The 14,417-nt window shown below is 42.6% G+C and overlaps 1 protein-coding gene across 1 annotated transcript in view; it reads left to right on the top strand.

The window, feature by feature from the left end:
* LOC126095253 (UDP-glucosyltransferase 2-like) overlaps positions 1-14,417 on the top strand; it is a 119,065-nt gene that overhangs the window by 69,387 nt on the left and 35,261 nt on the right. The window contains exon 4 of the mRNA XM_049910007.1: positions 12,316-12,775. Coding sequence (XP_049765964.1) covers positions 12,316-12,775 — 460 coding nt within the window. The remainder of the gene's footprint in view (positions 1-12,315; positions 12,776-14,417) is intronic.

Below are 14,417 nucleotides of genomic sequence, written 5' to 3'. Positions count from 1 at the left end.
AAACAAAAATCTTAGTTGCAAGCAAACAAAATAATCAAGCAATTACGAATATAAGGCTGGATGGAGAGAAGCTGAAAGAAATACAAGACTTTGTCTACTTGGGAAGCAGAATAACATCAGATGGTCGTAGTAGGAAAGATGTAATAAGTAGAATAAATCAGGCAAAGATTGCATTTTATAAAAGGAAAGGACTCCTCACATCAAATATGAGAAGTCTGTCGTTAAGGAAGCGGTTAATAAAGACCTTTGTTGGGAGTGTGCTTCTCTACGGCAGCGAAACCTGGACACTTGGAGAGGACGAAAGAAGAAGGATTGAAGGATTCGAAATGTGGTGTCTGCGAAGGATGTTAAAAATTCCATGGACGGCCAGGATGACAAATGAAGAAGTCCTGCAGAGAGCGGAGGAAGTTCCAGTTCTTTGGAAGACGGTCAAGAAGAGGAGAGATATATGGATGGGACACATTCTGAGACATGAAAGTCTTCTCCACACTATAACGGAAGGCCTTGTGGAGGGCAAAAGGGCAAGAGGCAGACCTAGAAGAAAGTACATAAGCCAGATAATGCAGGACCTAGGATGCGGAAGTTTCACGGAATTGAAGAGGCTGGCCGACAATCGCACTGAATGGAGAGCTGCTGCAAATCAATCTTAGGATTGGCAACTTAAGAAGAAGAAGAGACAGAGCACTGGCTCGCAAACGAAATCAGCCGTGTGCTTTCAGAGCAACCATCGCTGCGTTCTGTTTAGCTGACTGACAGAAACCACGAAAGACACAGATGAGGACCTCTGAACCACTGTGCATCGTATCTTCCTGCATGGAACACCATTCACAGGGACATTTACGTACCCACTGGACTGTGCGAGATTCACGAACAAGGGCCGTGTCATTTTGGAATATAGCATCAACATTGGGAACATACATTATATCATGAGATGAACCTGAAAGCCAAAATGGTCACGATCTTGAGAGCAACCCTTCGATATGGCATCCGAATTCATTACCGAACCCCCGCCATGTCTCACTCTTGCGACGTAAACTCGGTCACTAGTTGGTAGCAATGTGCAACAAGATTAATCCAGTCAAATGACTTTCTTCCTTTGCTCCGTAGTCCAGGCTTTATGGCTTCGCCACAACGTGTACCTGTTCCGGGTATTTGCACCACTGATGCAATCAGTTAATAGTTATCGAATAATTGTAATTATCGTTAAAACATATTTCATACTTAGTAAGGAAATAATGTTACAGCTTGCAATGTAATGGAAATAAAACTCGAATGATACAACAAGTTTACTGCTACTAGTCACTGTTTGTTTACATCCATAACACGTTTTGAAGGTTTAAACCTCCACCATCAGGTGGATTTACACGTGTTAGTATGACACCCGCGCCCGCGCGTGTGTGTGGTGTGTGTGTGTGTGTGTGTGTGTGTGTGTGTGTGTGTAGTGTTGTGTTACAATTTTGGGGTAACTTGTGGTCCCCTGTCCAGTGGTCACAGTCTCCTTTCTCTATAGTAACACACCACCTGTAAGCTGTAATGTTTTGTAAACAAAATATGACAGTGTAAATGTGACGTGTTTTGATAGAGAAAGGAGTCTGTCACCTCTGGAGAGAGTGTCAAAGTTTTCAAAATGTGACAATTTACATATATGTCATACTAACACATGTAAGTCCACCTGATGATGGAGGCTTAAACTTCCGAAACGCGTCATTTAAAGGAAACAGCTCTGTTCCAAAAATATTGAATTACATTTTATAAATGATTCGGCGAAACTAAAGAAATGTATTATTTCGTGTCAGCCAGTATTTTGTCTTCATATATCGCAAGTACCGTTTTTTTTTAATTTTTGCGGACATCAGCGTCAAAAATATTGCTGTGGCTAAAGTAGACTCCGAGATGTATCCTTGCTAATGATATTTCTGATCCTCAGGATGCACAGACTCTTTGTTTCATGGACTAAACTTGCAAGTCTCCCACAGCCCATGTTTTGCCTGTGGGAACGTGATTCGACCGGAGAAAACAACGAGAGTTGAGTTCCACCGACCGTCGTCCTAAGTCCGTCTCCGGCCGATGTTAGTCGGCGGAATCCGTTGATTGTCGGTACTGCTGTGACCGCGTGCTAGTATCTAGGTCGCACCCATCCCACGCTCCTATTCGATTTAAATGCACTATCATCTACATCTACATCTACATGATTACTCTGCAATTCACATTTAAGTGCTTGGGAGAGATTCCATCGAACCACAATCATACTATCTCTCTACCATTCCACTCCCGAACAGCGCGCGGGAAAAACGAACACCTAAACCTTTCTGTTCGAGCTCTGATTTTTCTTATTTTATTTTGATGATCATTCCTGCCTATGTAGGTTGGGCTCAACAAAATATTTTCGCATTCGGAAGAGAAAGTTGGTGACTGAAATTTCGTAAATAGATCTCGCGGCGACGAAAAACGTCTTTGCTTTAATGACTTCCATCCCAACTCGCGTATCATATCTGCCACACTCTCTCCCCTATTACGTGATAATTCGGATAGGTATGCTTTATATTCTGTAACCAAATATGTAAAAAAAAAAAAAAAAAGCACTCCGTCTTCAGGTCACAAGTGGCCCATCGGGACCATCCGACCGCCGTATCATCCTCAGTTGAGAATGCAGATAGGAGGGGTGTGTGGTCAGCACACCGCTCTCCCGGTCGTTATGATGGTTTTCTTGGACCGGAGCCGCTACTATTCGGCCGAGTAGCTCGTCAATTGGCATCACGAGGCTGAGTGCACCCCGAAAAATGGTAACAGCGTATGGCGACTGGATGGTCACCCATCCAAGTGCCGACCACGCTCGACAGCGCTTAACTTCGGTGATCTCACGGGAACCGGTGTATCCAGTGCGGCAAGGCCGTTGCCTAAATGTGTAAATAGAGTTACTTTTTCTTATACAAGCGTTTCAGTCCTAAAATGCGTCTCAACACGCGACGTGAAACCGAACTTGGGTGTGGAGCTGTTTGGAGCTGGCCGAGTTTTGTAACGTCACAACATGGAGTTCCACGTTTCGGATCATTCCCAAGCGAGAAAGGCAAATCAGACACGTCAAATTATTGTTTCGTGGAAAGGGACGTGGCTAGTGATATGCAAGATCGCTTTGCACGTCGCAAGCAGAACCTATTATTTGAGACATTATATCGGATCATGTTGCCCCCAGTTGAAGCCCATATTTGATGGATTTTATATCATTCACGTTCTGTTAATATATGGTGTTTCAAAACACCGACACATTGATGGTCGCTTTGTTACAACAAAGTGATAGGCCTACGAAACGACATATTGATGGCTTTCCATATTTGGTGCTTTTCCTGTTATAATTTGTATGGTACCACTGTAGATTGTATGGCGCATTGATTTGTCATAAATGCGTCGTTTGTAGTACTATTTGTTATAATCTCCTCAGTTCTGAGCTTAGATTTTATGAATGAAAAGTTTATATTGGTGACTGATGCGTAGTTCTGGGACAAAATAAGATTATAATACCAAATCTTAAAAAACGGTATGATTCGCCAATATTTTAGAACGTGTTCACGATATTTACGTTAAAAAGTACTGAAATATGTGAAACTGAATATTGAACTCCTATAAATTACAAAAACACTGCCACTCGACTGTGAAAGTGTATGTTGTTGCCGTAAATAGATTCAGTACTACACCGAGAAAAAATATATTGCTATGTTGTTGTGATGAAATAAACGATCACTTATTCGATAGTGCAGGGTATATCAGCATATTACAGCATGCTGTAAACACATTCTATTTCAAATTTCTAAAAACAAACGGAAATTACCTTTATCCCTCGAAGACATGATGACGCTCCGATAAACAGCATTTAAAAAAAAAAAAAAAAAAAAAAAAAAAAGAGAAGCAGATGCTGCCACCTACTGGGAATATGCAGAATCGAAAACAAATGAGGCAGTAAAAACATGCCATTAAATCAAAGCTACGTTCTACAATCAGGCACAGGGGGATCAATTTATTTCTTGAGCTTAAAAAAATGGATGTAGCATATATGCTAAATAAGGACTTAAGAAGATAATTACTTGTCAGAATTAATGACATACCGGCGATTATAGCCTTCAGGAGATGGTGATATCAGAGATTTGTCACATTTAGCATTTGTAGGGTAGGGGATAGAAGCGCGGGCAACGAACTTAAGGTTGCCGATACTGTCATGTTTCCTGCAAGTATTTTTTTACTCACGTTCGTGTTTTCTAAACAATTCAGTGACTTCATTTTAATTCATTCAAGCATGTTCTGGAATATTCGATGCTCTGTACAAATAAGGGAGCATTCTGTTCAGGAGCGAGTTCATTCAGTTTTGTGAACGTGCCTAATAGGGTGTACCAACGAAATGCAATTCCGTACAACATATGCCACAGACAGGACAACGTGGGTAGCATGTTAACAAAGAATAAATATACATTTTAATATTTGCAGTGAAAAAGAACAGCGGTTTTATAGTGATGAAAATAACACTGCCGAGCGGAGGCGCTTTCCCTTGTATTTCAAAAAGGTAAAATGAGTTAGGTGAGGGTTTATAACTATTAAATAATGCCAAAGCAAATTTTTAATTATGCGTAACAGTTTGTTGTTCAGTCCAGAGAATGTCCACAATCTTATGGCTATTTTGTCGCTCATCTTCGACTATCTGTGGCACAGCAATTTAAGCACGTCCGTTAAGAAACAATCGTAATGGTCCACACTCCAGATGTAGCAGACAACTGCAGCTGGCGTCTGTGGTCGCGGATTCGTAGGAGGTGAACTTTCCGCGTGATGTACCACGTCGTTTCCAAGCGTGTACCAACCATGCTGACAAGGGAACATCCCCATCGCACCCCCCTCAGATTTAGTTATAAGTTGGCACAATGGATAGGCCGTGAAAAACTAAACACAGGTCAATCGAGAAAACAGGAAGAAGTTGTGTGGAACTATGAAAAAATAAGCAAAATATACAAACTGGGTCGTCCATGCGTAAGATAGGCAATATTAAGGGCAATGTGAGGCGAGGAGCTCCGTGGTCCCGTGGTTAGCGTGAACAGCTGCAGAACGAGAGGCCCTTGGTTCAAATCTGCCCTCCACTGAAAATTTTGCTTTCTTTATTTTCGCAAAGTTATGATATGTCCGTTCGTTCATTGATGTCTCTGTTCACTGTAATAAGTTTAGTGTCTGTGTTTTGCGACCGCACCGCAAAACCGTGCGATTAGTAGACGAAAGGACGTGCCTCTCCAATGGGAACCGAAAACATTTGATCGCTAGGTCATAGGTCAACCGATTCCTCCACAGGAAAACACGTCTGATATTTTGTATACGACACTGGTGACGGCATATGCGTCACATGACAGGAATATGTTGTCGCCCCACCTAACTTGTACACTTGGCGAATGGGTAAAAAGATTCTTCTACCTTGCCCGATTTAGGTTTTCTTGTAGATGTGATAATCGCTCCCAAAAAAAGTCATGAAAACATAAGAGTTTTTCACATAAACTGAAAATAGAAAGTTAAAATTTTCGGTTGAGGGAAGATTTGAACCAAGGACCTCTCGTTCCGCAGCTGTTCACGCTAACCACGGGACCACGAAACTCTTCGCCTCACATTGCCCTTAATATTGCCTATCTTACGCATGGACGACCCAGTTTGTATATTTTGCTTATTTTTTCATAGTTCCACACAACTTCTTCCTGTTTTCTCGATCGATCTGTGTTCAGTTTTTCAAGGCCTATCCACTGTGCCAACTTATAACTAAATCTGAGGGGGGTGCGATGGGGATGTTCCCTTGTGAGAACCACCCTTACTTCTCGGTGAGAAACGGGTCCCATGTGAGGACGGCTTAAAGGCTGAGACAAAGGCTCGATGCACGAGTGTTTTGTTATCGCGAGCTCGCAGTAGTGCTGAGGCGCGGCAGTGGAGCTGCAATCTCTCCGCGAAAACGTGGCGGGTGAGTTGTGCTCGCCAACCACTGTTGCTCCGTAGCGAAGCAAGATCACACCGATCTCCGCGAAGTGGCAGCCACAGGAGTATTGGGCCGCGCACACGTGTTCACAATCCTTGCAACAGCTGCCGGCAGTGCAGCCAAGGATGTGCAACTGTTTATTGAAGAGATGAAGAAATATGCTGACATAGTGTACGCGTCTCGTAAGGAGTACCATGAAAAGATTAAGAAGTCAGAAGTTTTGTGAAGGTTTTGCTGCGAAACCGAATCAGGAGAGAAATGATACCAGTAAGTACCGTTGTCATTATTAGGCCTCAACTAATTTGTGTTCGTGTTCTAGTAGTGTCGCGTTTGCTGGAATGTGGCCGTTGAAAACTTGTAATAGTCGTAACCAGGAAATGCTTTGCTCCCCTTTATCTGAATGTACAAATCGTCAATAATATTTTGAAATATTTATATTATATCAGCCGATTCACTGTAGTCAATGCCTTATTTATTAGAGCCGTGCAGTTGGTCGAAGGCGACCAACTGCTGCTTTTACTTACTCTCTCTTCGATAAAGTAGTACACAAGAAGACAGGTAAATTTCACCATCTTTGCAAGGAACTGTGATTTCGTATAGACCGAACAGTGAATATTTTTGCATGTCTTGCGAACAATTCGAAATTTTATACAGCCTCGTTGAATCGAAAATAAAAACGAACTGGCGAGATCCCGTAGCTTCACAAGCACGGCTGTCAGTTTGAGATAAATATGTTATTCATGGTGGACACCATTTATGCATTTCACAACTTAGCACATTGTGTGCATAACTTCCTTCGAAATGATACAGGGTATAAGAGTTGGACAAAATCGGAAACCATGCGAGAAATGCATGCTTGAACATAAAAGGAGTTGCTAGCCAAGCCTGCGCTTTGAGCTGTTGTATTTGGCCACTAACTGTTCTTAGAGCAACGTCTTCAGTAAGTTGCACTGGTCAGTCGTGTTCAGAACAGTGTCCAGCGTAGGCCTAGTTGTAAGCGCGTTGTCAGAGCTAAGTGACTTTGAACTACGACAAACTGTTGGTTCTCGTATGGTGGTGCTTCTGTAACCAGAAGTTCAAAAATGGCTCTGAGCACTATGGTACTTAACTTCTGAGGTCATCAGTCCCCTAGAACTTAGAACTACTTAAACCTAACTAACCTAAGGACACCACACACACCCATGCCCGAGCCAGGAGTCGAAAATTGCGACCGTAGCGGTCGCGCGGTTCCATGCTGTAGCGCCTAGAACTGCTCGGTCTGCCCGGCCGGCTAGCCAGAAGTGTTTTAAAACCCTTCAAGAGGCACCATATCGAAGATAGTACAGCATACGGCGAGAGCGAAAAAATGTCTTCCCTTGTAAGTCACAACACGGAGGAAAGCATGTGTTGAGTGATCACAACAGACGGTCATTGAAGAGGACTGTGCCAAGATCACGACAGCTGCAAAAGTCACCGCAGAACTAAATGTCTCGCAAACTGTGTCAGCACAATAGCACGAATGGAGCTCCACAATCTGGGGATTTCAGGGCGAACTGGAATTCCAAAACTGCACACCAGTAATGCGAACAAATGTAACAAAAAATCATGGTGTCGAATACATAAAACGCTGGACTATGGAACAGTGGAAGGGAACCATTAGGTCGGAAGAGTCTTGTTGCGCACTGTTCCTAACTTCTGGCCGAGTTTATGTCCCAAGAGTGAAACATGATGGGATCTTTGGTGATGATTCGGGGGACCATGTCTTGATGTTCCATGGGCCCCATGACTACTCTGCGACGCCTCATTATTCCAAGGATTATGTGACCACTTGGGCTAATCAGGTCACTCCCATGAAGCAATGTTTGTTCTACAGTGGTGATGCTGTTTTCCAAGACGACACTGCCTCTGTTCACACAGCTCGCATCGTCCAGGACTGGTTTTGTTAGCACCAGGATGAACTGTCGTGTCTCCTCTAGCCACCACAGTCACAAGATGTGAAATTATTGAGCCTTTGTAGTCTGCTCTGGAGAGAAGGGTGCGCAATCGCTATTCACCTCCATTGCCTTTACCTAAAATTGGCACTATTTTGCAGGGAGATTGTTACAAGATTCTCTTGAAAACACAGCATTCCAAGACGAATCTGCTTTTCCTACAACATATTAGGCGCGGTCATGTATCGTGTCTTTGATGTTCCTGTATGTTTATCCATCCCTGTACACACCTACTGACAAACAAGAACAGCGTGACAACAAGCAACTAACACTGCTCAAACATGCAGAGGTTAAAGAGAAGATGCTACGGTTCTGTTTATGCTGTGTGAGACGTACGCTGAGATGACAAGAGTCGTGGCATACTTCCTTTTGTAACTCGATGCGGCATGGACTCAGTAAGTCGATGGAAGTTCCCTGTCTTTGGTGGCCCCCTGCAGAAATATCCAGCCATGCTACCTCTATAGCCGCCCATAATTGCGAAAGTGTTGTCTGTACTGACCTCTCGATTATTCCCATAAATGTTCGATTGGGTTCATGTCGGATGGTCTAGGTCACCAAATCATTCGCTCAAATTGTCCAGAATATTCTTCAAACCAGTCACAAACAATTGTGGCCCGGTGACATCCTTGTTTGGCAACAAGAAGTTGTTGAATGGCTGCAAACGGTTTCCAAGTAGCCTAACGTAACCACTTGTGATCAATGATTGGTTCAGTTGGACCAGAGTACCCAGTCCATTCCATGTAGACACAGTCCGTACCATTATGGAGCCCTCATTTGCTTGCATAGTGTGTTGTTCATAACTTGCAACCACGGCTTTGTGGGATCTGCGCCACACTGAAATCCTATCATTAGCTCTTACCGACTGAAATCGTCACTCCTCTGATGAGGCCTTGGTTTTCCAGTTGTCTAAACTGATATGGTCACGAGCCTAAGAGAGAGGGTGCTGTTAGAAAAGGCACATGCATTGGTCATCTGCTACTGTAGCCCATAAATGCCAAATTTTGCTGCACTGTCCAAACAGACACATTCACCTTTTGTCTCACATTGATTTCTGTGGTTATTTCACTGAAAGTTTCTTGCTGTTAGCACTGACAGAGCTATCCAAACACCGCTGCTCTCAGTCGATAAGTGAAGGCCGTCAGCTGCTGTGTTATTCGTGCTGATATGTAATGCCTGAAATTTGATAATCACAGCACACTGTTGACACTGTGGATCTCGGAATACTGAATTAGTGGATGATTTCCAAAATGGAATGCACCTGAATCTACCTACAACTACTGTTTCTTTACTACCAAGTCTGTGTGATTAGCCACCCATGGGTGGATAGACGGTGTCAGATATTACAAAATTTTCTATATACAAATAATATGTACAATATAAATAAATTAAGATATTAAGCATTTTACAGTATAGACATTTAATCTTACTGGCAACTGAGTCTCTAAAAGATTCAGTAGTTTTGGTGATATTTAAGTAAATCCATTCACTTTCTTAACAGTAAAAAAACTCCAGGATGGAGTATAGTGGATGTAATCTTAAGTCTCCTGAAATTTTGTTCTTGAACCTCTCCAGTGGCAGGATCAGCACATCCATGGGTAGTAATCTGAACATTCTCAGGGCAATGTTTGGAAAGCTATCTCTTTTTTTTTTTTTGACAGTCAACAGGTTAGAACATTTGTGCTCTCTTTGTTGAGGGTGTTATGGTCATGTATGTCGTGCCTCTTACTGAAGGAATCCTTCCTTAATGTGAAGGAGGCACAAAAATACGTAATTATACAGTCATTATTCCCAATTTTGTGAGTACTGGCTTGCAGTGCTCCTGTCTGCTGCTTGATTTTATGATCCATATTGGTTTTTTTATGTAATATTCTTTCTTGCAACCTGTAGTGTAACCCCGTAGTGACAGGCCATAGTCAGTATGTCACGTTTCAGTTTTCTCAGGACGTACAGGACTCATGACAGTTGGTCACACACATGTGCACTGTGGTCTTGCCAAATGATTCTGCTGTCCACCATAAACCCCATAAGTTTCACAACCTCTACTCAGTTAAGCTATCCTTTGTCACTGAGGCTACGTACCAGTTTTTGCATTTTTTCTTCATTGATTTTCATTTTATTTATAACAAACCATTCTTTTGTCACATCAAACAAAACATCTGCTTCTTCTTGATCCTTCCTAGTGCTGATGCCTTTCGAGCACAAAGTTGTGACATCTGCAATTTGCAAGAACTGTCCATGAGAGCTCAAGTCATTTACAAAAAATAAGAACAGGAAGGGCACATTACCGATCCCTGCGATAGACTGTATTCCAGTTTCCATTCACATGATATAGCTCCTCTTGGACTCATACAATCTGCCTCCTCTTTTACAGGTAAGATTTGAGGGTTGCCAGAATGGTGGCTTCAACTCTATACTGACCGAGTTTGTTCAGAAGGATCTGACGGAGAATGCAGCCAAACAGTTCACAAGGTCACAAAATGTCACTGCTAAAGATTCTTTTTCTTCAGAACTGTGCTTCATCGTGGTAACCAGATCTAGTGCTGCTACTGTTGTAGATCTGCCTTTGCAGAAACCATGTTGTGTATGTGAGAAGGGATTATTAATTTCAAAGTAATTTGGGATTTGGTCCAGTGTCAATGACTTTAGCAAAGATTGGAGCTATTGAGATTGGTCTGAAGCTTGCAACCACATATGGCTCACCATTTTCATAATCTGGTATCGTCATTGCAAGTTTCAGAAATTCCGGAAATACACCATCAGAGAACCACTTATTAATTATCATAGACTTGGTTCAGCAATAACATGGGATGACATTAGCAGACATCACATATATGCCCTGACAATCTTTATTATTTAATTTTTTGTAATTTCCTCCAGTCCATTGTGTGACTGAAGGAGTGTTTAATATACGTTCATTGTTTAATTCATTTGTAGACATGTTGTTTGTTTTAAGTTTCAGTAATGTAGATGTATCTACACTGATGAGCCAAAAAAACTGGTACACCTGCGTAATATCGTGTAGGGTCCCCGCGAGCACGCAGAAGTGCCGCAACACGATGTGGGCTGGAGTTGACTAGTGTCTCAAGTAGTGCTGGAGGGAACTGACACCATGAATCCTGCAGAGCTATCCATAAATCTGTAAGAGTATTTCAAGGGGGTGGAGATCTCTTCTGAATGGCATGTAGCAAGGCATCCGAAATATGCTGAATAAGGTTCATGTCTGAGGAGTTTGGTGGCCATTGGAAGTGTTTAAACTCAGAAGAGTGTTCCTGGAGCTGCTCTGTAACAATTCTGGACGTATGGGGTGTCAAATTGTCCTGCTGGAATTGCCCAAGTCCATCAGAATGCATAAAGGACATGAATGACCAACAGGATGCTCACGTACGTGTCCCCTGTTAAAGTCATATCTAGACTTACCAGGGGTCCCATATCTCTCCAACTGCACTTGCCCCACACCATTACAGAGCCTCCACCAGCTTGAACAGTCTCCTGCTGACATGCTAGATTCATGATGTTGTTTCCATACCCGTACACTTCCATGCGCTCAGTACAATTTGAGATGAGACATGCCTGACCAGGCAACATGTTTCGAGTCAACAGTCCAGTGTTAGTGTTGATGGGCCCAGCCAAGGCAGAAAGCTTTGTGGTATGCAGTTATCACGGTTACACAATTGGGCCCCTGGCTCCGAAAGCCTATATCAATGATGTTTCATTGAATGGTTGACACACTGACACTTGTTGATGGCCCAGCATTGAAATTTGCAGCAGTTTGCAGAAGGGTTGAACTTCTGTCATGTTGAACGATTCCCTTTAGTCGTCGTTGTTCCCGTTCTTGCAGGATCTTTTTCTGTCCACAACAATGTCAGAGATCTGATGCTTTACCGGTTTCCTGATGTTCACAGTACACTCGTGAAATGGTCATACAGAAAATTCCCCACTTCACTGCTACATTGGAGATGCTGTGTGCCATTACTAGTGTGCCAACTATAACACCATGTTCAAACTCACTTAAATCTTGATAACCTGCCGTTGCAGCAGCAACAACTGATCTAACAACTGCGCCACACACTTGTTGCCTTATATAGGCGTTGTCGGCCGCAGCACAATATTCTGCCTGTTTACGTATCACTGTATTTGAATGTGCAAGCCTGTACCAGTTTCCTTAGTACTTGAGTGTATATTCATAATTAACATCTGTTTTTCAGCCTGTGGATACTCTCCTAGATTTCACTTGGAGGGGGCATATCAACACAACAGGCTGAGGAGATCATAAACCACTAGTCACACAGTGTTGACAGTCTCTTTCCTAGCCTTCATACGAGTATTGGTACTACAGGCTGTCTACTGTCATTGCAGGAAGGATGAGAAGTTCGACTTGGTGGTGACAGAGCGGCTGCCGTTCCAGTGCTACTACGGGCTGGTGCACAGAGCGGGCCGTCCACCACTAGTGGGGATCGTTACGCTGCCTGCCATGATGCCCAGCCACTACACCATCGGCAACCCCACCAACCCTGCATACCTGCCGGACGTGTTTGTCGGGCTGCCTGACCGCATGACATTCTGGCAGCGCCTCTACAATACGTACCACTACCTGCGCTTCATGCACTACTGGTTCTACACTGTCCTGCCAGAGCACGAGGCCGTCATGCGGCAGTACTTCGGGCCCGAGCCACCATCTGTTTTTGAAACAGAACGCAATTTCAGCCTGCTTATCGTCACAGCCCACTTTAGCAGCCACTACCCCAGGCCAAACCTGCCCAACGTCATCGAGCTCACGGGACTGCACGTCGAGACTGACACTAAGCCACTACCGCAGGTCTCACACATTATCCTGTGTGGTTTCAACTTCATTTTTGGATTGTTGTTAGAACACTTCAGTGCATACTTGCATTTATTTATATTGTTTGCATATTTCACCCCTGCATACCCTTTGTTATTATCATTATTGTTATCTTCAGCTCCAGAACATCAAAGTAAAAAAGTAAAGACTGAAAATTATACAGAAAGATATACAGACTGCTCAGTCAAAATAAATCTAAAATACAAACAGAAGATATGAAACTGACCACCTATCCCAAAATTCTGCAGCCTTAACAGTTTTTCATGAGCAGGTACGAACTTCACAATTTAGAAAAAATTATGGAATGGTCTACTAACCCTTCAACTCAAATTTCACAACTTGACATTCCAATAGGAGAGTGCTTACACAGAGTTTCCTGCCAAACAGGAATGTCCAGCAGTGTCACCTTATGGCCAAGTAGCTTCTAGGTTGTAGTAGAAACAAGCATATTAGTGCTTAACCTAGTGTTGAGAAACTAAGTGACTGAAAAGTGGTATGGAATATGTGGAATAGGTCAAATGGTTGAAATGGCTCTGAGTGCTATGTGACGTAACATCTGAGCTATGGGATGTAACATCCGAGGTCATCAGTCCCCTAGAACATAGAACTACTTAAACCTAACCAACCTAAGGACATCACATACATCCAGGCCCGAGGCAGGATTCCAACCTGTGACCATAGTGGTCACGTGGTTCCAGACTGTAGCACCTAGAACCACTCGGCTACACCAGCTGGCTATGGGGGATCATGCCCATGACACATCTTCAGTACAAGAGATATACAGGAAGTTGGTAACAGACAGAATAAAAAATAAAGAAAATAGTGTGAAATAGGGAAGGACTTCATTATTCACAAACTTACTTGAAAGATGAAGAGGTGTTTTTTTGTGTTCTAGTGAGCATCATGCCAGAAATCCATTACTCATACAGTTTTCTGACCCATACAAAATTATATTGCTGAGGAAAATTACTTTTTCTTTCCTTGTGTTTGGACAGACAGATCCTCTGTACTTTGGAAAACTGATGAGAAAACCAAAGAAAGACAAGTATTTATTCCAAACAAAACTGCGCAATGTCAAAATTGTGAAATGGATGTGTCAGACTATGTTAAGTGTGTTTCCCACGAAGCATAAAGTTATCCTTTAATTAAAAATATCTTCCGAATTAAAGTATTTCCATTTGATGCTCATTATTATATACTTCCTTTCCTTTAAACACTTTTTCATCATTCTTCTGTCAATTAGGATACTTAAGATAATGATTTACCTTTTTTAAAAAAATTACGTGATAAAAATGTAATAGTACTGTAGCACTGTTACACTTCTACAGTATGGCTTGCTGATGTGTTGGAAGTGTGTTCAACAGAGGAGCACAGGTCAGCTACTAGTTGTGTAGTTTGTGCCCTAGTCCTGAGCACAATTTGCAGAATTTGAACGTTGAGCAGGTAAATGTTGCAGAATTTGTGTCAGCCACTTTTCACTGCATTTAAACAAATCATTCATAATAATAAGGTTCATACAAACAAGAGGATGTTGTTTCTCCTTAGTTCATGCAGTCATACAGATCTATCTAGTGCTGTTTCACACTGCTGCAGGTTCTCCTTGCATCACATCACTTCC

This window comes from Schistocerca cancellata, chromosome 8 (genome assembly GCF_023864275.1).
Source record: "Schistocerca cancellata isolate TAMUIC-IGC-003103 chromosome 8, iqSchCanc2.1, whole genome shotgun sequence".
NCBI classification, from domain to species: Eukaryota; Metazoa; Arthropoda; class Insecta; order Orthoptera; family Acrididae; genus Schistocerca; species Schistocerca cancellata.
The sequence above is the reverse complement of the archived record's forward strand: the minus strand, read 5'-3'. Positions and strand labels throughout refer to the sequence as shown.